The 25591-nt window shown below is 41.5% G+C and overlaps 1 protein-coding gene across 3 annotated transcripts in view; it reads right to left on the bottom strand.

The window, feature by feature from the left end:
* Positions 1–406: 406 nt before the first annotated feature.
* The window catches only part of PDE7B (phosphodiesterase 7B), a 293650-nt gene continuing 268465 nt past the window's right edge, over positions 407–25591 (bottom strand). For all 3 annotated transcript variants that reach the window (XM_045188806.3, XM_024551891.4, XM_045188807.3), the window contains 5 exons: positions 17776–17867; positions 14210–14354; positions 12166–12262; positions 7942–8022; positions 407–3997 (listed from right to left, as the gene is read on the bottom strand). In XM_045188806.3, the coding sequence (XP_045044741.2) occupies positions 3762–3997; positions 7942–8022; positions 12166–12262; positions 14210–14354; positions 17776–17867 (651 nt within the window). In that variant the 3' untranslated portion in view covers positions 407–3761. The remainder of the gene's footprint in view (positions 3998–7941; positions 8023–12165; positions 12263–14209; positions 14355–17775; positions 17868–25591) is intronic.

Below are 25591 nucleotides of genomic sequence, written 5' to 3'. Positions count from 1 at the left end.
CAGAACCTAAAACATTGTACCTCATTCTCTTTCACACACGAGTTTTACAAATGTGAATTAGAAAAGTATCGGGGGAAAGGCAGAACTGAACGGTGGCCCCCTTCCCCTAACTTGGGACAAGCTGACAAGCAGTGCCGTTAGGGGCAAGGCCATTCCTGTAGCCCCCAGTGGGAGGAGTCACATGCCCCTGCCTGCATCTATGGTCTTTTTCTGGAAAGTTTTATCTCCTTCTTGTTGAATCCAATTGGATGGCTGATAACATGCTATGTGGTCAGAATCAGGACATTTTCACAATGTTATATTTTAAAGAAATTGCTTTTATTTTAATTGTTTATCTAGACATGCCAATGGATATTTAGGCCACATTTTGAGCAGAAACTCACAAGGTGTTTTTTTTTTCCAAACCTCACATGTGTACACAAAACAATACAATTTTAAGGGTTTTCTTAAAAGAACAAAGCATAGGAAACACGGTGAGATACAAGCTCATAACCAATTTTCAAATCAATGAGCAGATCCGGTTCTACATGAGAAAAGGTGACAAAACAAGCCTGGCTTTTGTTGGAAGCGCTATATGGAGACAGTGTTGCAGGACACGCTCCGGGTCCCCCTGCGTTAAGTCTGAAGCAGGCAGAAACTGAGTATGCTTTTACTCGGCCTCGCAGGGAGTTATGGGTAGGTTCTGACTACTCACGGGTGCTGTTAAAGGGAAAAGCAGGCATTGCCTATCAGGTCTGGCAGTGTTATATATTCTCTTTCTCTCAACTTGATTTTAACTTTACCTTGCTTACTAAAAATAGCCCTTGGATTCCTTCTCAAGCTATGAAAGAATTAAACTCAGGAAGTCAGCGATTGATGGTCCATGGACTGGGAGAAGAAGAATGTGAAGACAAAGTGCATGGATGATCCACCAGCTGTGTTTCAACTAGTAACTGGTCTCCTTCTATTAAAATATTGCAAGAGAGCCACTAGTAGGCAAGAAAAAACATCTCCACACACTCTCTCTCTTTCCCTTCTTCCCTCTCTCTCTCTCTCTCTCTCTCTTTTTTTTTGCCTAGAAATAGGGAACTCAATAAGTCTCCAGATGGTTGAACAGAGGCCATAAATGCATCATGTCTCATTTGCTTCATATTTTTATTGTACTAGTAGCTGCTTCATAGGCTTAACCATTGGATAAAATATTTGGTAGTTTTCTCTGTGAGTTCTTCTTTAAGGCCTAACTGTAACATAAACACTTTTGCTCTATAAACTTGGAACTACTAAAAACACCCCCAATATTATTTATTTAAGTTATAATATAAATATAATTTAAACAAAGTCTATTTCCTAAAGTCAAGGTAGAGCTAAAATAGCATTTTCTTTCTTATCTCTACTATATTGCCCCCAATATTTGCTTTCCTTGATTTGATCTCATGTACATTAAAAATAGACTACTCAAAAGCCCTTTCTGCATCTCCAAACCAAGATGAGTGAGGCTTGGGAGCAGGAATACATTCAACATATTCTCTTTTGGGGCCCTACCAAGCTGAGAGCTTCAGAGTATTAAAGCAATAAAATATGATCTGACAGTTCATGGTTATTATAGAAAAAAATAAAGTTAGTGTTAAGTTTTCACAACTTCCCTTCTTACCCCTACCAACTATGTCAACTTATCCATCCATGTCATGAAGTTTTCACACTTTCTTTAGTACCATCTGACAATCTCTCCATATTTAATGAACCTATAACCAATGTTCCAAAATTTCCCCTGATCCTTAGCTCTGCAAGCCTCAGTCTCTCTACAGGAACTTATTACAATCCAGTCAAGTTTCTAACATGTCATTTCTATGTTAGGAGGAAAAAAAAAAGTTGCACTTAGGAAGTGAGTCAGCTGTCATTCTATCAGCCTGCGAAACAGCTTGGCAGTGGCAGAAACGAGCATACCATCACCTTCCACTACCGCATTATTTCAGTTTAAAAGAAAGGGGCATCACCAATTTTCATCTAACATTAGCTATGCTAGAACTTCTAAAGAAAAGGTTCAATGCACAAAGGTAAGCCGACTGGAGAAGAATGCTGTGGCAAACTGATTTTACGGCGGGGTCTGCAGCACAAAATGGCAACAAAATTCCCAGGTGATTCTACTAGCTATAGTCATGAGTAAGCATAATGACCTGCCAGGAAGGTAAATTCCATCAGAAAACTAAAATATTTTCTTTACTTAAATAATGTTAAATTTAGCTAAACAGGTGGGTAGTTGTTCACATGAATAAAAGAAAAAGAAAAATCCAGTTACTATTAACACCAAAGAAGTGCACGCCAACCATAAAACCAAAGTGCTTTGGTACTGTAGTTGTAACAGACGGAAGTGTGGATGGGGAGCAGGGAATTCCCTGATGGTTAGATGACAGAGTCATAGAAGGCTTGTGAGACCTTCTATGGTTGACATATTGCCACGGTCCATGACAAGAGTCACATAAACACAAGCTTATCAGCCGGCTTGTTGAAACAGAATGTGCAACATCGCTGCATTGAAAAGTGACTTCAGGCTTGTGGAAGGGTCTCGTTACTCTGAGGAAATGATGCTCAGTGCCATAGATGAAACACTATGGTCTCAAGTGGAATGCACGTGAAGTTTCCAAAATACTTCCTCAAAGACTTGATTCAGTTTTGGTTGGTGACCGTAGCTGGAAAGCATAGAGATGGACGTGGGAAAGCAGTTCAGAAGGATATCTCTGAGGATTTATGTTGGGCAGCTTTTAGAAGATGAAAGATGTTTAAAGTTAAGGCCTTTATCTGCAAACAATAGTATATTAATAAACTCTATACCATATTTACAAATGCATTCTCTTGTATTAAAACTAACAGGATTCTGTTCACAGTGCCATTGTTTATACAGGTAGCAATCCCATAATACTCATGTATTTTGGCATGGGAATCAGTAGCGCTTGGTATTTACAGAAAGTGTATATGTGTGAATACAAAGGTCATTGAAACTGAGTTATTGATAAAAGACAGATAGATTGGTTAATGGTGCAAAGGAATGAACTATACAGCACCTTCCCCTCAGATCGGATAGGAAATGTGATTTCTTAAATTGAGAAGATGCCAAATCTTTGACCCAAAGTGGTGTAAAGTCAGTAACAAAACAATGAACCCCCGTTCAAGTTTGGGTACACCGAGTAATCACAGTCCCAAGTTTTAGATCCCTTGGCTAGTGCATAATATATAAAAGTTAAAAAGGTTTATTATTATTTATAATAATAATTATTATTAAAATAGAAGGTCCTTTCTCTCACGTTCTCTTTTGTGCTCTCACTTAAGACCAATATCCTTGGAGTTCCAAATATGCTGGTGTTTTTGTCATGCAGATCAGCAGTCGGATGGCACATGCTAAAATGCTCTGGACTTAGGAACTGCTGCCTGTCACAGTGTGACCCACGGCCCATGGGACACATGGCAGAAGCACCTCTTTCTTTCTCTTCAGGCTTCTTCTTGAGGGGTAGGCCTGTCCTTGGATTTAGCTTCTGTATTACTGAATGGAGTCGTTCATTTCGGCAGCTAATGTTGAGGTGAAGAATGGCTTCTGTACACTTGGAAAAAGGAGAGGGGGCAGGTAAATAGGAGGGAGGCGGCATTCCGAAGAGCCCCAGGATGAAACCAAGAGAGTGGCTGGGTTTATGAGCAAGAACCACGCAGAGCTTCTACCCTCTCAGAAGGCCTCTGCTCAAGGCGGTTCTCACTCTCTCAGTGTACAGAGCCGGGGACAGGCCTGGTGGGCACTATGGGGCGACTCCTTCAGTCACCGTCTGCTCCTCATTCTCAGCTCCGTGGTCTGTGTGGTCCGGGCTGCCTCTTGCACCGCCACTGGCACTGCTTCTGGTTTGCTTGAGCAGGAGCATTTTCCAGTGGGCTTTGTTGTATGCAAGATGGCTTAGCATGTTCTCAGACAGGGTGCTGTTTCCAGTGAAACGGGCCCATTCCTGGAAGAGCGGCTCCACAATGTAGGTCATGAAACCTAAAACAGGCAAGACCGAACTCATCACCACGAGGGCAGTGAAACCTGCTTCTTCCTTTCTCACCAACGTCAGGGGGGCCCACTACGTCCTTGGCCCAGGCATATGAAGGCAAATAAGATGTGGCCCTTACCCTCAGCTGAGGAGCATAAAGTATGATACCTTGGGCTTGACACTTGACTTCTCTGTGCCTCAGTTTTCTCATTTGTCGGAAGGAACTAAGAAGGGTACTAAACCCATAGGGTGGTTATGACAATGAAATGACTTAACATGTGAAATGCTTAGAAAGCTCCTGGCGTTTGGTAAACACTCTATAAATATTGGCTATTATTCCTTGCAGAGGGAGAAAGACATTACAAACAAACAAGAAGAAGAACATCTGTGCTTGAACTAAGGAGGATGGGTGGGGAAGGGCAGGGAAGGGAAAATCATATCTGGAAGGGGCGCGTCATTGCTTTAGACCATCTGCAAAATTCATACATTTAGCCTGCAGAATGTTTTTTCAGGGTTATCATTTCATAGTTTGTCTGACTTTCAAACATGTTAAATGACTGAGTGTAGGCAAATAAAAGTTCATTCATCTTCAGTGTAGATGTTTACCTGCATCTAGGTAAGATGGTTCGATATTAGACTTCTTTGTTTGCACGTCTGTTCTCTTAATTTATTTTAGACTTTTTGCTTTCAAATCGTATTTCACCCTTAATGTATATTTCATATTAAACATGATTCATTAAAGCAAAGATAACTTGCGGTCTAGGCTGAATGGTTAGAGTCACCACAAACTTAGACATATCTAGGTTTTATTGTATTTCTTTGAAATGTAGTGGTGGAGAGAAGAGGCAAGTGTTTTTCAGCATTACAGTCTTCCGCCAGCTCACCCTCTCTGTGTGCAGGTACTTGAATTATAAGGCTTGATTTCATTATCTTTTCTCTGGACAAACAGTAGATACTTGGCCTTTGAGGATGCTACAGATTTGGGAGGAGGATGCCACAATGCAGAATGTTACTGCTCTGTTCTGCATTATCTCATCTTAGGTGAAACATAATTTAAATGTTATGAGATATTAGATAACCCTAACCTGAGGAGGAAAGTTAAGCCAGTGCCTTTATGTCTGTAATTTGATAAGGTTCTATAGGGAGTCAGCAAGTAAGGATTTCATTCTTGAATTTTCTCGCTTCCTATTCTTGAATTATCTTCACCTGCTTCATAATCTCCATATCTAATGTTTAATATCTTTCATCTTAAGAGAGATTAGATATTAGACATCTAAAAAGATAGTTTGCAAAACTATAAAGTTTAAGATGTAAATCTTTATCAAGTTTACCTTAAATAAAAAAAGTTACAAATCCAACATTTAAAAATCCAGTACTTAAAAGTGAACTCATTTTCTTTCTGAAGTTACTCTGGAATTATACCTCCGCATGTCTACTTGTCAACTATAAGGATCTCTTATAGTAGATGGAAAAGCCATTTTAAAGTCTGAACAGACACCATGAGGCAGTTTTTCAAATGAAGGAAGGTTTTTGTTTCAAATCTGCACAATCAGGTTTGGGAACCTCCCTTTACTACTCAAATGCTGTAGTGACTTTGCCAGGACATTGCCCTCCTGAGGGGTGGGAATGGGGGAAGGGAGAGACGGTAGCCTCAGAGTAAACAAGGATTGAAGGAAAGCTTCTTTCTCCTGATCTCCCTGTAGCCTTCACCAATTAGAGATTCATTTCTTTTACATCTTTTTAAAATCCAGAGTTAGAGGGAAAGAGAGGAGCAATGGGCTGGGGTAGGGTGGGGAGACGTGAAGTCCTAGCTCCACTCGGGGGAATATGAATTACTTAACGAGGAAACCCAGTCTAAACCTGAGATGGCACTCAGGAAATTCCCGCTGCGGATTGGGGCAGGGGAAAGAGAGGGGACATTTGCAGTCCCAGGGGAATGAAGACAGGGGAAATTGCTGTATTGCTTAGAACCCACTGGAGAAATCTGTGTCTGGGAGGCGAACCCCGCAGCCCCCATTGGACTCTGTTCATCTATTCGGGTTTCTCCAGTTCAGCCTGATCTAGCCCTGCACACCACACCTCCCGGCCCTGACCCTACCCAGCTGGGAGATGTGGAGCAGAGACAAAGACTTATGTGCTAACGCTTGTTTTCTAATCACCTTTTCCCCCCCTCTTTGTTATTGGTGTGCTGGTGTAGCATCCATGAGATTTTCCTAGTCAATCCCTATCCCATTTTAAAAACAGGTATCTATGGTAACCACACTTCCTGAGCTGAAAATCAGGACATATGATCTGACAAAATAAGTGTGTTCTCATGACAACGGGATAGAATCTCTGAAATCAGGTTCGTCGTGAAAATTCAGGCCGTGTGCTTAATAATGGGACTGTTTTTCTTTGGCGGTTCAGGATATCTTTAACAGGTGCCTGGCAAATTTCTTTCTAGCCAGAGCTTAATCAAGTGTGCCCGGAATTAGGCTTTGGGGGAGGATCTACTCCTTTTATATCCATCACATCTGCAGACCCTCCACAGCTAAAGTGGCCCGACAGGAGGGGCGGGACCCAGGGAGGCCAAGGCCGCACTTCAGTTAATGTTGCCCCTCTTCCAGCAGTTCTGTAGCTTCATCTGCCCTGGATTCTTCCTGGGTTCAATTTTTAAAAAATAAATCCCCTTTCTCTTTTTCAGGTAGAGGAATCACTTTAAGCATAAAAACAATAGAACAATATTAAGGACAATTTGGAAAAGAAAAAAGACAACCAATAATCTCCTAATTCCAACATACCTATTTTAGCAGTCCATCGCCTTAACCACTCGGCCACCTCGTCCCACAACATACCTATTTTAAAGTTTGTAGATTCCATTTGAATTTTTGTAAATAGATTAATTTGGCCCCTACTTCTTAGTACGATTTCATCATACTTTGTGGGACTGTGGATTAGATTTGACCCTCAGCGACAGTAAGCGTATCATTTTAGCTTGCTCTGGTTTTCTTAATTTTAAGCTTATCTTTCCGGGTGCCCCCTTCCCCGTCAATGCCAAGACATTAAACTCTGAGCCCTGTAGAGGTCTACAACACCGTGAATACATTAAGCTGTTTGAGGTCTGTGCAAACTGTTGAAAAACATAAACTGGTACATGTCAGGGCCACAGCTTAGAAGTAAAGTCCTGAGTGGTTTTAACTGGAGGGAACTACAAGGAGAAGAAAGACTTGCTTTACACGTAGACGGAATTGGTAAGAGTGTTTAAGGAATGACAGACATTCTTACTGGGCCCAAAATATTTTCCCCACTAACATGCCTAAAATTTCCAGTTTGATTTGCTTAATGGTCTCCTATATAACATATTAAAGTAAAAATTATTTTAGATTCATTAACATCACAGTTTAACAGCTTAATGCACTTGACACTTTAGTGTGTGGTCCTAAGAGTGAGATTGAAGGCAAGTTGTGAAGGAGAGCAGAGAAGCATGGGACGCCAGGCTGCAAGGAATAGCATGGCTGGCAGGGCTTGGGTCTGGCCTAGGCTCTTGAGATTGAATATGGGGGAGGGAGTGTAGTCATCCAAATTGGAAGGGCCCTAAAGGCTGATTCTGCTGACTTCCCACCCCTTAAGTCCTAAAGAGAATGGGAGCTAATCTGCTCTTCAGCAGCGAATAGTTGGTTCTTCTTATTTTGCTTCTACTCTATTTGATTTAATTCTGAAAGACAAGGTTAATAAAGGTTAGTTAAGAGTCTAGAACAAAACCCTCACCCTCTTTTTCGTAACTCCTCTGTTGGTAATTACCTAGTAGATCAGTCACGATTAGAGTGCTCATTTGGACTCAGCCATTCTCAGGGGCGTCGAGTAAATCTCCAGATTGGGTCTTTTGGAAGCTGTGTGTAGATCTCCTTTGCTTTCTGACCCTTGGCAGAGGTGCCAAAATATTCCGTTAAAATTAAAATTGAATTCAACTCACCAATTTGTATAGTAGCAATGGAATCTTTCTGTTGATTACAAAGAGGACTGATTTCCAGGTGAAATTTCTTTTCAAGGTCACCTAAGAAGAGAGAAGAAGAAACACAGTGATAATCTAGAACTTATGAAAATGAGTGTTGATAGTTTTAACCACCTAGTTAGAAGTTATTCTGGGAATTACTGTTCTTTGCCTTGTTATCCTTAGGAAGCTTTTAGGTTCGACTTGCTCTGCCTTGTTCTGGTAGCTTCTGTGAAAATTTAAAATATCAGAGTGTCAATGGCCATTTATAATAGGCTCATTATAAATAGCTGTGCTCTGGGGCTAAAATAAACTTTTGAACAAGCTCTATAAAAACAAGGGCACAACTAATGGGCAATTTCCTAACATGAAATGAAAGTTCTGGCTTTAAGCTACAGGTTAAAAACACAGATTTTATGCTTCTTCCCCTCCTTTCACTCTTCCTGACCCTCATCTGGTTTCACGTGAACAAACCAGATATAATAAGCAGGTAGGAAATGAAGGGAGGGACCAGGAGATCTCATCCGAAGAGCATCCCGGTTGGCAGCTACAGAACTAATCAGAAATAAGGGTCCGATATCTTTCATTCTGTCTCCTTAGAATTTTACCTGATGTAAAGGAGAAATGCACCGTGCAAAGCTTTATCAAAATTCTTTTATCAATTCTTCCTGAGGGTGAAAAATTACATTGGGAAAAACTGTCTGGTTAATTAGTAAATAAGGTGGTCCTCAGAGACATTAGTAGCGTTTACAGTTGTGAATGGATTTCTCTAAACTAGGGGAGATAAAAATATAACATTTATATCATGCTCACTGTGTGCCAGGCACTGTTCTAAACATTTTACCTACATAATTAATTTAATTATTTTTACCTATGTAATTCATTAATTATTTAAATCCTCATAACAGCCTCATTATAATCCCCATTTTACAGATAAGGAAACTGAGATGAACAGAAAGGAAGTATGTTGACTCGGGCTCACACTGTTAGTAAAGAGGGGAGCCTGGATCCCTCGTGTCTGTACTTGGCTACTGACACAGAACCTTAGAGACACCACATTTCCAGCATTTTCTCTCAGATAGCAGCCATGCCTCCCACGGCATCTTGTGCTTTGGTGATTCTCAAGAATGATGTGAGGAAATCACTGTGGCTTAACCTGAGGATTTCAGGGAAGCCAGATGATGGTAGCCTTCTGAGGGCAGGGCACGGCACTGTTTAATACTTGGACGAATTCCCCTAAGGCCAATTCGACTCCTCACCTTCATGTTTTTATTAGTTGTGTTTTTTCCATCGATCCGGACACTTCGGAGGAGTCGTCTTTGATTTTTCCCTTTCCTTCCCCTCCACATTGGGGCATCAAATCCTGTTTATTCCTCTCTTGGAGTATCTTTTCTTCCTTACTTTCACTCTGCCTAATTCCAATTTGGTTTCTTGATAACTCATTCTTAGTTTTTGCTCCTTAGCTAGTTTTCTTCCTTCAGAATTTCTTCTACTTCAGTTACGTATGTTGCCCTGAATGCACTTTCTCTGAGGAAGTGCCACACTCTGTTGCCTGGTATATGTCCACACACCCTCTCACCCTCTTTGGGACAAGCTGGTGTGTGAGGCAGGGACGTGGTCCCACCTCAGTGCCGTTGTCTGTTTACGCTCCTCCCCGTGTAGACCAGCGCTGTCCGGTTGGATTTTCTGCAATGACGGAAATGTTCTCTGCGCTGGCCACTACAGTAGCCTCTTGAAATATAATTAAAAATACCGAGGAACCAAATTTTTTACTTTATGTAATTTTAATTAATTTAAATTTAACTGGTGACACATGCCTTGTGACTATCCTATTAGAAAGTAGAGTGTGCTACTCACCCTTCAATACCCGGCTCAGGTTCTAGCTTCCTCAGTACTAGAGCTTCTGACTTCAACCATTAGGGGTCTTCCAATTAGATCATTTATTCATTTACTTATTCAACACATATTTATAAAGCACTATATATTTTAGATACCTTGTTAATCAATGTAGAGAATCAAAAGAGGAAAATTACATAATTTCTTTCCTCTAGGAACTTTACTGCTTGCCATTTTGAGTTTATGAAAGATTAACTGTACGTTTTTGTATCATTCGTGACATCCCCAATGGGGCTTTGCATATAGGGAAAATCACAGTTTTACTGAGACTTAGACAAGGCTGGAAGCAGATGTTCAATAAAAACTTCTGGGATCTTGGTTGATTGAGAAGATACCAATCTGTAGTTACAATAGGACAGAGATTCTACTTCCTTAAGGCATCGAGAGGAGGGGTAGAATCCTAATCCTTATTTAATCCTCAAAATTTAACACGTTTTCCTAATTTATGGGATCTTGTTTTCTTTCTCCCTTTGTCCTCAACCTTGTTTCCAGGGGATTTCCTTTGCTCATCATCACAAATCATTAAACAAACTTTGAGACTGTTACCAGTCTGTGGAAGCCCAAATCCTAAACTGAAAGTCAGAATAAGATTAATCAAAATGATAAAAGTCCTGCATATAGAATTTTAAAAATATTCATTCAATATGGAGGACATGCAGTGATGGCCAGAGTTTAGTCTTCTCCTCTTGAACAGGCTGAACTTCTACTAGACCATAAGACAAATAAAAAGCAAGGACCCAACGTGCTCACTCTAGTCTTTCTCTGCCAGGAGACGTGCCAGAGCGCAGGGCCTGGAGGCTCACCTTTAGTGATCAGCATCACAAATGTTCCAGGTTGTTTAATCTTATGATGCTGTATATACACGTGTTCTTAGGACAACAACCCGTTTTTTGCAAAGAGACCTTACAGATTATTTTTCTTGGTTGACCCCATTTACTCTACTTAGCTAGCAACTTTGATTCACCAACTGTGTGGCCATTATAATCTGCCCACGTGACACCATTGCCGAGTTGCTCACAGTCCAAATAAGGGTGCAAGATAAGCAAATGAAAGGGTTAAGCTGCAATCAATGCCAACAGGAGCACACGACTGAGTCAAAACCAAGAGGGACTGAGTAGAATTTTTCCTCCATCTTGTTTGATTTCCAAGGATGAAGAACTTAGCCCTTCTCTCACTGTGCTTTTTCAATATTTTCTGTATCACATAGTAAAGAAAGTATTTATCTTATCTAGTCTGAAACCTCTCTGCTCCAATTTCATCCTATTTTCCTTTGTTTTCCCCTCAGTGGAGATTTTATATCATGGGCAACTGGAACTGATCTTTTGATTTGTAACCACTTATACCCGATTGAAGTGAAATCACACAGAATTGTGGGAGCCACATGAGTGCCTTTCCTCTGAGCGGAAGAGATGGTGAGCAAAGCCTTTTGTCCCCACGTGAACCCAATCCATTCTGCTTTGTCTTCTTGTCTTTGGGACCATTACAATGTCACCGACACATCTTTCGATGGAGGCTTCTCCAAAAGGCTCACTGTTGCTACTTGACCTCCCCACAGAGCTGGTATGTGGGACACTTCAGGCTTTATTTGTTCTCGGCCTCTCGAACCTGATCCCGTCACTAACATCAGGGCGCTGTTGTGCCTGAACAAACATCCTGAGCTCTGAAACCGGGCCTGAAGAAACAAGGCTGTGTTTGAAGGCCGATATCCCACCCAATGTCAAGATCCTGCTCACATTCGTTGCCTTATTCTTGACTGAGGTTAATCTCTTAAAAATTATACCCTACCTTGGGGCCATTTGACTTTTCATATGTCTGTCGGAGAGGATGAACTCAATTCTTGGTCAGCTGTGCCCTATTTCTTTACTAGCTTTATTTAAGAGAGCGAGGGGAAGGAACACAAAAGGAGTTAAGTCCTTCTGTCAGAGTGGAAAACATTGACCACAAATGGCATTTAGCCTTTAGGCTGTGGTCAGCTCATTAAAATGAAGGTCAGGGTAAAAATCAAACTGTTCCTCAAGTTTTTATATCCACAGAGGAAAACCATTAAAAAATCCATACGTATATCCCAAATTCACTCACTTTTATTGCACCTCATTACTACCTGTTTCCATAAGAAGTCAATGTTATTTATTTTAAAATTATTTCCAAAGAAGGGATGGATGGTTTGCAAGAGAGTTAAAGAGAAAGGTTAGGATAATAAGAGTTGATGAAAGAACAAGTGCCATAATAGATTAGCCATTTCCTGTTTTGTTAGGATAAATGCCTGGGAGGAGGAGGGCAGTGCAAGCACCGCTGCGGGTCACCACTGACCTTGCCTGTAGAACTCTTCACAGACCTTCTCACTCCACTGCTTGCTCATCTCCCAGACTCTGCAAGGATTGCAAATGTCAGCACACTTCAAGGCAATCTGAAAAGCGATAGGGCAGGGAGAGACTGTCAGAGGGTGATTCTTCAGCAGCAAATGTACCCCAAGCCCAAGGGACTTCCCCTCCTCCCCCCCAGCGTGCCTCATGGTACCAGGCCCCTATTCACACAGGGCCCCTCTGATGTGTCTATTCAGGAAACAGCACTTCTTCAGTGCCGCACAAACCCTTCATTCAGAACTCCCACTTTATAGCAGTGAGAAGGAGAGAAGAGCCACCATCCAAGGACATGGAGCTTTCTGGAGGAGACGTGGGGTGGGCCAGCCAAGGAAAGCCATGGCCTGGTTCCTTTGGCTGCTCCACCTCTCACGGGCTGGGAGGCCGCAGGGGCCCCAGCCAGGCTCCAGTGAGATCATTTGGATCTCACTCTCACAGTGGCCGAAATGACCAACTCCATACATCACTTGAATTATGTGTGTTTGCCTTTACGTGCCTGTGTTTCCGTGTGTAAGCATGCTGTGACTGCCAGCCAGCTGGGTCCTATCAAATCGAGGAGTGTTTTGTTTGCAGAGCCAAATCAAGGCCTCTTGGCTTGCCTCACACTCATCTGGGTCTGGGATGCCTGCTTGCTCAGTGATGTTGATCCTGGGAGGGTTACCTTGAATTCCCAGAGAAGTAGATTCTGCCCCTTCCCACCAGCTGCAGGGAGATGCTGCCCAGGTGGGCTTCTGCTTCTGTGCCCTGCCCACCGGCACGGTCTCTTTGTTTTTACCTGGTTTCCCTGGGATCACAGAATCGCTAACAGTGCTGGGGTCTGGGAGAGCCTGCGTCATATGAAGTTGCTCATTTGGATGTTTCTTTATTTCCTGGTTAATGGGGGCAGCAGTACATGCTGGAGTAGGTAAGGGGCAGAAGTCTCCTCTAAATTCTGCCCTTTGGGCATTCATTTGTGCCGGCAAGCTCTCCTTTTAAAAAGAAGTGTTTAGGGCAAATCTTTCAGCTACTCACTACTTGGCCTGAGTCTCTAAAATCAGACACCAGGTTGATCTTTGTGGCAGTCAGGGAAGAGAAGACTAATTTGGGAAGAAAGAAGGAGGGCGACACAGGGCTACAGCTGGGAGGGGAGCATTTCCCGGGGAGAAGGTGGCACTTTGGACAGCTAGAGGGCAGCATGGAGGCATGGAGAGGAAAAGATGGCCTAGCTCGGCTGGCTATGCAGCTCAGTCTCCCTGGTTAAAGTTGGTCTATTTAGATGAGTCCAGGGTCCATCCATTCAGTCGTTTGTGCCAAAAGGAAGACAAGAGAAAATGGAGGACCAAGAAAATGGCTCTGCTTTGTGTACCAAGTCAGAGTTCTACTCCTGGGGTGCATTCCTCTTGTTTTCATGTCTCAAATGGCTTCTTGCCATGGAATGACACAGAAAGAGATGGGCTTGATATGACTCAACTCGTGCAGTTAAAACAATTTGTTTATCAGTGTCTAAAAATGCTAAGATTAGGTGAACATGTTTGACCCTCAGATGAAAATTTAAGTTTAGGTAGCAAAAAGAAGTAAAGCAGGGTTTGGTTAAATAGGTTTTAGGTAAAGGAAGGCAACTGCTTCTTAATTTTTTATTTGTACCATAGTTAACATAATATACTTTTATGTTATAGAAACAGCCTTTCAAGATGGCACAGGTATCAATTTTACATCAAGGCACAAAATACACGAGATTCTAATCACACGCATCTGCCCAGTGGGGCTACTTTGTGGTGAAGCAGTTACCAACAAAGGAAAAATGAGATATTATCAACTTATTGACCCCAGACCCCGATTTTTCTTGCTTGGAAACCACTTAAGAATGTCATGTGTCTCAAAGCTTTTAATAAAGTAGGTCACCGCTCTCACTTATACCATGGGAGATGGCTCCTTCTCAAAAGTGCTAACACGATCGATCCTGTCCCTGCGTGTTTTCACCCAGCGCGGACAGCAGCTTTGTTGCTGTCGTTTACCTGGAGCACGAAGTGCCTGTCGCTTTCATCCTCCAGTCTTAAGTCTTTATTTTGCAGGTGAGTTTTCAGTTGGGTCAAAAATTCATTCTGCCTGTTGATGTCTGTTGCCAAGATCAAGGAGCCCAGCTGCTGTTCAATATCCTCTCTGCATCCACAAGAACGAAAGAGAAAACACACACACAAAGCAAATCCCTCTGAGGAGAGTGAGTGATTCTGCCATTGTCGGGGGCTCGTCATCTTGTTTCTGCCTTTGATACTGTTGATTACACAGAGTCCCAGGCCCTCACGGCACAAGAGTGATTCTCCCCGCCCCCCCATCACTTCTGCCCCCGCACAGAAGGTGCACCAAGAACTGTAGAGAAGGATCGAAACCTCAGGTGAGCAAAGGTGTGGTAGTTACACATTCCCATGGTTCCATGGGTGGAAAAACTGAAAGCCAACTAGAAATGTATGCTTTAAATTTAAGGAGGATGAAACAAGACGAGCCCAGGAGTTTGGGTTGTGCTTTCCTAGCGCTCAAACCAGTTCAAACGTTAAGATTTGTACGGGGAAGGAAAAGAGCATAATAACAGGAATGATAATGAAGACCACAGTAGTGACTGGTACTGTGGGATAGAAAGACCCATCAACAGAAAAAAAAAAAAACCCAAAAAACAGATAGGCTGGAAAGAGATACTGGAACTTAAAACAGACAGTGATTGATTAAAGCACCATTACAAAGCAGTAAACAAGCAATATATTAGTAAAAAATGGTATAGAGAAAAGGGGATATTTGGGGAAAGTAAAACAGATTAGAGCTTTACTTCCCATATAAAAAATAATCAATGGAAAGAATGATTCATAACTATTTCTAAAGGTCACCTTTAAAAATGAAAACATTTAAGTGGAGTGCAGAGAGCATATATGGACAGTTTAATAATTGGTATAAAGTGAGCATTTTGTGTTCACCCCCGAGGTCAAGTACATCACCTGCGCCCCAGATGGTCCCCATTGTGTCTCCTGTCACATCCTTCATCCCCAACCTCTGCAGTAAACACTCTCTTCATCTTTGTTTTCATAATTTCCTTGCCACTTTTAATACACTTACCACCTATACATACATACATATCTAAATAATATGATTTAACTTTAACTGCTTTTGAACTTCAAGTTACACAGTAACTGTGACTTGCTCCTTTAGCTTAACATTATGTTTTTGAAAGTTGATGTGTGAGCGGTCGTTCATCCATTTTCATTGTTTCTTATATTGTATTCCAATGTAGTAATATTCTACAAGGTTTTTATCCATTTTACTTTTGATGGTCACTTGAGTTGTTTCTAATTTTTGACTACGAAGAAAAAAATGCCACAGTAAACACCCTTACATACCTCCAGTGGTACATGTGCAAAACAAGTTTCTCTAAAGCAACTGTAGTAATAGAGCAAGATTCTCATTGCTTTCTATTCTTACTCTCTACATCTTTTTGTCAATTTGAAGAGCATGTCATGCAACTCTTCTTGGTTTTAATATAAATTACCCTGATTACTGATGAGGTCGGACATATTTCATGCATTTATTGGCCAGTGATATATCCTCTTTTGTGAAGTTTCTATTCCAGTCTTTACCAGCATTCTCTTGGGTTGTCCCTCTTTTGCTTACTGATTCTAAGTTTATATATATATATATTCTCCAATAGTGGTCCTTTGTCATTTATGTGTTGCAAATATCTTTTCCCACAATGTGGCTTGTCTTTCTGCTTTTTAAATGATGCCTTTTGATAAAAGGAAGTCTTAATATTTAGTATAGCTTAATCTATAATTTTAAAAATGTATAGTTAAGCTAATTCTTTTCTGAATTTTCCTTAGTTTGTGTAGTTAACCATTTTAAGCCTTTACTTAAATTGTTTTTTAAATTTATTGGTTTGAGAGAGAGATGAGGGGGAAGAGAGAGAAAGAGAAAGAGAGAGAGAGAGAGAGAGAGAGAGAGAGAGAGAGAGAGAGAGAGAGAGATTTGTTGTTCCACTTACTTATGCATTCATTGGTTGCTTCTTGTATGTTACCTGACCAGAGATTGAACTGGCAATCTTGGCGTATCAGGATGATGCTCTAACCAAATGAGCTACCTGGCCAGGGCTTAACCTTTACTTTTAAAATCAGAAAAATTATTTTATAGCATTTACATGAGGATAGAAGGAATAATCATGATGATTATGATGATAACCTTCATTATAGTCCTTTCACATATATTATTGCAAAACAATTATTCTTTTAGCAAAAGCAGTTTATAATACTGTAACCCAGAAAGATATGAAAAATGTGGTACTTTTATATGGAACCTGTAGGGATGAGCAGGAGTATCTCAGGAAATGAATACTAATTGAGCAACAAGCAGAATTAATGTGGGTATTATAGGGACGAGTCCTCTGTTTCCCCCCCCTCCTCATTCTCCTTCCTTCCCTTCTCTTTTCTTTCTTTAGCTGACCCTGCCACCAGCCTCTTCTTTTCTTCTCCTTCTCACTTGATTTCTTATTCTCATTTTTAGTTCTTTTTGCATTTCTTTTTATCTTTGCAATTTATTGTTTTAGTGAAAGGCATGAGTTTTTATTCCAGGCATGAGGACTGGTTTTTAGTTCCTGGGAGGAAAAAGTGATCGGAACTGAATGAAGTTCTTCCTGCAAATTTAACAGTCCTCTGGGTGCTAGGAAACAGCATGAGATAGCGTCAGAGGGCCAGGAATAAATGAATGGACCCAGAGCATAGTGCCTGTTCTATGGAGAGACATAACTTGGCCACTGACCTTGACATATGTGCTCTTCATAAAGAAGGGTACAGAGATCTATTTATTTTCTTCTTTTCTAGCTACCGTGGGTTCTGTGCATTTTAATTAAACAGGTCAGAATTTGCGTTGGCCTTGGCATAGAGTACAGCAGCTAACTTGGGGCTTTGTGCACAGTGAGGCAATAGCCTTGGGTTTAGTAGGATTCGGCTTAAATCCCCAGGCTAACACATAGCAGACCAGCAAACCAGCATTTCCCCTTCTGTTTAAAATACAAGAGACATAGGTAAATTAATCATGAAAAAATTGCTGGGGCCAATTCAGTTACTTAACAAAAGACATTTTAGAAAAAACTTCCTGACTTCTATTTCCACTGAGACTGGCAATCATGACACAAACTTCATTGAACTAGTCTTAAAACAAGCTTGAGAACTCCTGTGTTCCTTTTTGATAAATATTTATTATTTGGGTCTACACAGGAGGACAATTTTGTTAACATAAAAGACAGGAATTTGGCAAAGTGGAGCGTTGATGCTGAAGAGTGTGAAAGCAGAGAACTGTTTACTCTCCTTTTCCTGGTGTTGGGTCGTAGATGATCCAAGGCCCTTTCAAAGCTCACAGAGAGAGTGTGGTTTCTGGGTTGCAGTAACTGACACCGAATCTCCTCTGACAGACAATACGGGGAGCGTAGGCAGGAAGCACAGCAAGCTGGCTCGCTACCATTAACCTGGGGGGTCTCAAGCGGGCCCTAGAGAAGGTGGCTTATCTCTAATGTGTGGACATCAGTATGTTTCATCTCTACACTACTTACGTCATTTCCTTTGGCAAGTGAGCAAGAAGCCCTGATTCCCGAAGCATGCCGATTGTAGAGCGCCAGTGGTGATTCTCCAGCACTGACATGTTCTAGAAAGAAAATGAAAGTAAATGAGAGAGAAGCTAGATACTGACCTTTCATGCTGAACACAGCTTCACGGAGGCCAGTATTTCCCCTCTTTGACGGCAAAGAGGCAGACTGAAGAAGATACACAAAACAAAACCACAGGGCCCATTCTCGAGGCTGCAGTGATGAAGGGATAGTGGCCCTTGCTGGCCCTTGATAGTGGAGGACTGAATGAGGGTCTAGTTCTAATGTCGTTCGCTCCTGCCTCAGCCTGTTTCTTTGTGTGCTTTTAAAAAAATTATTTATTTATTTATTTTGAGAGAGAGGGGAAGGGCAGGAAAAAGAGAGGGAAAGATACGTCGATATGAAAGAGAAACTTCAATTGGTTGCCTCCTGTATATGCCCCGACCAGGGACCAAACCTGCAACCCAGGCATGTGCCCTGACTGGGAATCGAACTGGTGACCCTTTGTTTTGTGGGATGATCTCCAACCAACTGAGCCACACTGGTCAGCCACATTGGCCCCTGTTTTTGATAGCTTGGTCAGGCAACAATCAATGTAGAAGGAAGAAAGAGAAGCAGCTACAAATAGGTACTAATGGATACCATGGGGCTATATGCATCACAGAAGCCAAAATTATATTGTATTATATTAGATTATACCAGTCAACCAAGCAGAGGCAGGCCTCACAACCTCTAGTCTGATCTACGGCACTGACCATTGTTTCCCAACACTCGTAAGAAACTTTCTCTGTAAACCCCTGGGCAGCTGATGATGCACTCAGACTTCTGAGTCCCAGTCCGTCAATACAGTTTTGATTTGGTAGGTTCGAGCTGATTAATTTTTATGTACACTGAAGTTTGAGAGCCGCTGCCATGGAGGCAGCTCTGTTGGTAACCTTGTGACCTGGCATATTGGCGTTTAGCCCAGTAGGTCTCAGTTTGAATCTACAATTGCTTCCTTGTTCAATTATCTTGATATTTCTTTCCTTGTAGGAACCTCTACTATGTTGAATCTCTCCTTTGACCTTACTGTTATCTTAAATATGCTGCTTATCTGAACATTAGCTATTTAGATGATGATTAGTTCTTACAATCCAGTGTTTTTTCTAATGAGCAAACAGCATGGCCTTCCCACTGACTTGACCCATATAGAAGGGAATGCTTTTTGTCCCCTGGAAATTGTTTTGCTCTATTTTCTTATTTGTGTATTAATTCTCCATTTTGTTTCAGGGGGGTATTAAACTTAGGAAAAATACAGGAAGATAGCATTCATTAAAAGTGAGGAGAGAATCCATGAGTCTGCTTACATGAGCACCTAGAGTAGTCAGATTCACGGAGACAGAAAGCACGGTGATGGCCGGGGCTGCGGGGGTTATTGTTTAATGGGCACAGAGCTGCCACCCTGCAAGATAAAAAGGGCCCTAGAGAGGGATGGCGGCGGTGATTGCACAGCAACGCAAATGTACACTGAAAATGGTTAAGGCAGTAAATTTTATTGTGTTATTGGGCCACAATGAAATGAAAAGGTGAGGGGAAAGAGGCAAAGAGAACAATATGGAAAGTACATGGAGCCTGGAGAGAGACTGAAAAATATTCCTTCATTACTCCCCTGTCTAGAACTGAGCCACCCACATAACACTCCACTTCCTCAGGAAACGAGGAAAGAGAATCTCTGTGAGTAACACAATCAAGGATCTCTTAGGGAAAAACAAGGTCCAAGAACACTGCCACTATTTTTGGTTCTAAGCCCAGACAGCAATTTCTGTCTAGGACTTTGTAGAATTGAGTTTCATGAGGCAAGATTCTCATACTGACCCTCTGTATAGGCTGTTTTACTGATCTTCATTTCTCTCCTTGCCAAGGAGTCATTATTCGTTATTTATCACCTGACCGTGATGGAACCAGTGATTAGATTTTGCTATTTTTATCAACTGGTCTATTACCTCTTTTTGGGCATGAGCCACACACAACAAAAGAGAATGTTTATTAGAAGTAACATCCTAGACTAATTTGTTTTGACCATAAAGATTTACGAGAGCAGAGAGTGGTAGGTCAGTGTGATGTAACAGATGTTCTATCTTGTGGTGACATTTAATTCAGCAGCTCATGAGCATTCACTTGCAAGGCTAATTCAAGTAGATATGGAAATGGGTGTCTTCATGTGAGTTTTTCAAGGGGCTGGAAAATGGTAACAAGCGCTAATGATAAATGACACCATCTCTCTGATGAGTGGAACAAAAGTGTCTGGAGGATTGCTTTAAGCATTGTTATTTATGCCAGCCTGATTTAAGATCTTCATTAATCATCTTCCCAAAGACAGAATAAAAGGATACTTGGGAAATTTGCTGGTGGAACCATATTTGGAGATGAATACCAGGGAAATGGAACGAAGTTGAGTGGGCCTGGAAGCTGGCACAGAATGAAAGACAATGGAGTACACGATTATAAACACAACCTTTCTGGGAGCAGTCTCTATAAATAAAAGCTTGTTTTGGCTGGAACTGGGTTGGAAGTAGGGGTACTTCACTGGATTCCAGAGAACAAGAAAGAAGGGTCGCATGGGGAGAAGGAACTAACAGTTACGAAGCACCCAGCTTACATGGTCTCATTTAATCTTTACATAACTCTCCACTATTTTTATTATTAACTCACAGGTAGTAAAGTTGCAGGTTTCTCGGAGAGGCCACATGGCTAGTGAGTGGCTGAGGGAGGCCTTAAACCAGGTCTGCCAGTTGTCAAAACCGAAGCCTTGTACACACCCCTCGCTGCCTCCCAAGAATTGCCCCTGTGCAGCCACATCCGAGCTCTCAGAAGCCTGAAATTTACACATGGATGAATGCTTGCAGTGATGCTCATTTTTCCAAAGATTATATATAGTTGCTGCTTTAAAGTCTATGGTGGATTGTTTTAATCAGATGTTAGTTTCTACAACCTCCCTGGAATCTTTCCCTCCAAACTGGGTTTCATTGAGAAAACCCTGGGGTCCAAAGGTAATGAGTTGAGTAGACTTAGGCTGCATTGGGGGAGCAGTCATCCTACAGCCCCTCTCGGCCCTCACCTCCAGTTAGTCTCTGAGGTTTGGTGGTTCTTGCAACATGACGTCACTTATACCCATCCCTTTCTTTCACTGCCACGATCTGATTTCGGTGCTTTATTGTCCTTCCTAATGCTCCTTCCTTCAATCCATCCTCCCTAAAGCTGCCAGAATGTGACTTGTTGATTTGACAGGATTTTCTACCATCTCCCTAATCAACGGTTGAAACATAAACTGGTATTTTTTGAGTGCTAATATTATGCCAGGTGCTACAGCATGCACAGAGGATCCACAGATTAGTAAGACAAAGTTGCTACCCTGGAAGAGCTCCCCTAACTTCACCATGTCCTGCCATTGGCTCACCTGCATTTCCGCTCCAAGCCCCACAGTAGTTCTCTGTCAGATAAATGAAGCCCAGCTCCTTAGCTCAGCATTCAGGGCTCTCTGAAAATTGTCCCAACTACCATTCTGTTCCCATATATTTGATAAAAAAAATTGAACACCTTTACCATTCCTTTCCTACGTAGCTCTCACAATCCAGATAAATGACACCATATTCATAAGACTATAATTTATTATTGATAGAATCAAGGGCCTTTGATTCAGAATGGCCTTTGGCCAGTTCTGGCCTCCCAAGGTGTTTTTTTTTTTTTTAATCTTAAAAAACCTCTTTCTCTATGTTTACTTGTTAAATTACCACCTGTTTTTCAAAGTCCACTTCAAATACGTCATCCATAAAGCCCCTGGAAGTCATTCCAGTCAGAGCCAAACTTGCTGTCCTCTGAGTTCCATAGCCCTGTCTTTTGGCACAACCCAAGTCCCGAGCCCTGCTGGACTCAGTCCCACTGATGTGTATAAGAGGTGTACATGTACTTCCCTTTCTTCTTACTTAATTATAAGCTACATGTGAGTGGGAAGCCTGCCTTGTTCCTTTGGATCCCCTGACCTTTAGGCCTTGCACAGAGAAAACACTTTCTTTTAATTTGCAAATTAAGTTACTGAACAAATGACTTGATTTCATTCAATAAACATATTGCGTATGGTCCAGGCACTGTAACATGTGCTTGAAATACATCAGTGAGCAAAACAGACACGGAACTAGTGGTGGCAGGGATGGGGAGAGACAGATAGTAAACAATGAACAATAAATAATTTAATTCTGGGGAAAAATTGTATAGCATCTCGGAAGACAGTAGGTGCAGAGACTGAAGGAAAATGGTGGGGGGAAGAGTGGGAATTTGAGTCTTTGGTAGGGTAATAGGGGTAAGAGGTATGACTTGAAAAAAGGCTTGAAGGCAGGAGGGAGCTAGCTATGATGCTACCTGGGGAAGAGTGTTTCAGAGGAAACAGCTGGAGTCAAGGCCCTGGGGTGGGGGCTTGGCGGTGTGTGTGTGTGGGCGGGGTGCAGGCAACAGCCCTGAGGTCAATATACAGAGTGAGAAGGGAAGTATTAGGACAGGAAGTTAAAGAGTCAATGAGAGACCAGGTCATAAATGGCTTTCTGGCCATTTTAACGATTTTGATTTTTCCTCTGAGAGAAATAAGGAGCCACTGCAGGAGTTTGAGAAGAATGAAATTACACGACTTACAATTTAAATAAGGTCAACTTCGCTGCTATGTTGAAAACAGACTTTGCTGGGGGTAAAGGTTGAAGCAAGTTTAGAAGGCTGTTTGGGGGTGATAGCAGTCAACCAGGCAAGAGGTGACAGAGGCTCAGGCAGGGAGGTGGCGGTGGTGACAGTGGATGGTTTCTGGATCTGTAAGACTTCAATGTGTGTGGACTGAGCAAGTGGCAGGGTGGCAGCACTATCACCTGTGATGGGAAGGCTGCCGATGGAGCAGGGTGAGAGGACTTCAGTGCTGGCCAGGCTGAGATATCGATTAGGCGCATGGACATCAAATAACCAAAGTAGTAACAACAAGAAAAGGAAAATGGAACAATCACACAAGTGTGGTAGTAATTGTGGTTTAGAGGGAGAATGTCACATAAAGGGAAGGATTGAGCTGATTAATCATTTTGAATGTCTCAGGTTTAAGATCAAGCATGAGGTACAGTAGAGACTTCTGTGTGTTCATCCCCTAAATCCATTTTCCTTTCCTACTTATTCATAGAACCTCAGTTTTTTGAATGGTCTCATGGCTATCTAGTATAAAGAGAACATTTCCCAGCCTCCTTTACAATTAGATGCAATTATTGGGCTAAATTCTGACCCATTTAGATATAAGCAGAAATGTTGTGTGGGATTCCCAGGAAGATTGTTGAAAAGGACCTGACTCATCTGGGAGAGGCCTTTCTCCATTCCCCACCCCCCCTCAGCCCCCGGAGTGTCCCACTGTTTGGAACTCAGCGGGAATGGCTAGAGCACCAGCAGCAGTCTTGGGCAATGAGGACAAGTGTCACACTCTAGTGATGACAGGTGGTAGAACTCAAAGGATCCTTGGTCCCTCATCCTTAATTTTGTGAGGCCACCATGCCTACGCCGGACTGACAACCTCCAAGCTTGTTTTATGAAGGATAGAAATAAATTCCCCTCCTTGTTTAAGTCACTAACACACCAGGTTATTTAAAGTTATTTTGCCTTCCATATCATTCTGAAAGAGTTAATGAAAAAACCTAATGTCTTGATCTTAGTTTTTTTTATAAGAATGATAATGAAGAATTTTATAGTTTCAAAAAAGAGTGAGAAGAAATAACCTTAAAGTCAAAAACAGAGGTATAAGTGCAAGCTCACTGACAACACACTCGCGCACACGTGTACACACTTCTTTTTTCTGAGATAAACCATTAACCGCCCGTTAGGAAAGACTTTCCTGAGGCTCCAGACAGAACTGACAGCTTCCTCTTCTAGCTGCACACCCCTGGCTCCAGTCTCTGCCCCAGCACCTAAAACACCATGTAACAACTGTGTTCACTGGCTTTGCTCTTGTGTTGTGATCTTCACAGGCTTGTTCATGTGGTCTTGAAAATAGTTTTGAAAAACTGTGCTCTCTCCATACTTTTAGAATTGATACGTAAAATCACAGATTTCAACGGCAACAAAAGATGTGATGTCTGGTGCATTTGTGAATGTCATATTTTAATATAAAGTCATCACAACACTCTTTGATGTGTTACTGTATCTGATGGCATTTAACGGCCATTTACCACCCACTGGAAAGACACATGAAAAGTTTATTCTTTAAGTCAGAAATTTAAAAGTGATTTCTTTTTCTCTCTAGAACTTAGATTTCCATTCTATTTCTCCATGGAATTTTATTTCATATAACATATTTGATGTGTGAAATTCTTCTATTGTCACCCTATCCCATTTCTCTGCAATGAACATAAGTATATACATTAAAAGTTTAACTTAACAAATTTTCCTAAGTCAGTCTCTAAGTAGTAAATGTTTTCAAGCTTGAGTTGACAGTACAATGGTTATTAGTAACTGATCAAAATACATGGGTATTACAAATTTGAAAAAAAATAATTTGCTTAAGGATAAAATTTACTGGAGACACATGTATTTATGAGATGTCTGAGAGAGTTACAGTTCCTTAATCATAGGAGACTTCCCTTAATATTTTCTGCTGTTCCTTTGGTATTTTTTCACACTGAGGTAGCCCACAATGGGAGTGATATGCAATACCCTAAGGGGTACAGCTCTGTCTTTGTTTTGCAAAGTGAGAACAGGGTGATTGTGCAAGAGGGTGGGAAAGCAGACCTGGCTTGACTGCCCTGGAAACACTTACCAGGCAGGTCAGTTTAAGGGCTTGAAAATGGATTCGTTAGCACTATTCACGCCCATGTGCCCCTGGGAAAGTCTCGGGGGAGCCCCACAGGCACACACGCCTCCTCTGAAAACTGCTGCCATGCATGATTGCCACTGAGAACAGGGAGCATATCTTATTCATCTTCGTGCCCCAGCATGTGGCACAGTGCCACTTAAAGAGTAAATATTTGTTGAGTGGATACTGAATAATTAATTTCTGAAACCTAAAAGTTCAGTAGCTGCAAAAGTTTAAGTAACAGCTAACAGAAAAAGAATCCTGCTAAATTCTTGGTTAATAGCCGATCGAAGCCAGACTTGGGATCTTTTGTTGTGAAATAATTATAGCAATGAGCTCTCTCCTGCTACTCAACCACAGACAGGATCGGGTCAGCGACTCCAGAACTAACATACATCAGATAAAATTTGTCAATTTCAAGATAAAAAGACAGGCATTACAAGGAATTGTTCAATTAACGCTTCTCATTCTTCCTGGTGTAGGGTAGCAAGAATGTAATGAGCATTTAAAGAAAAAGAAGGCTTTTAGGACAAAGATATGTCCGAGATGAGATCAAAAGGGTAAGCAAGTTTGAGCGAAGTTGGAGAGTTCAGGAAATGTAGAGGGAATAGATTTCATTAAAATAGACATGTGTTGAAGGCCTGTAAGCAAGAGGGACATTATATCTTCCTTCCTGTTTTTTAATCATTGAAAATGATCACTTTCTAATATATTACACATTATACTTAATTACTTCCTGTTTCTCCTGGTAGAAAGTGGGGATTTTTACTTGTTTTCTTCATCTCCTTCATTTTTAGCACCTGGCATGTATTAAGCACTCAATGAATATTTGTTGAATGAATAAAGGAATGAGTGGATTGGTTTGGGACTCAGAAAGTAGCTCAGACTGGATGATGCATAGACGCCTCATTGAGAAACGATGGGAAGTGAAACTGGAAAGTG

This window comes from Desmodus rotundus, chromosome 11 (genome assembly GCF_022682495.2).
Source record: "Desmodus rotundus isolate HL8 chromosome 11, HLdesRot8A.1, whole genome shotgun sequence".
Taxonomy (NCBI): domain Eukaryota; kingdom Metazoa; phylum Chordata; class Mammalia; order Chiroptera; family Phyllostomidae; genus Desmodus; species Desmodus rotundus.
The sequence above is the reverse complement of the archived record's forward strand: the minus strand, read 5'-3'. Positions and strand labels throughout refer to the sequence as shown.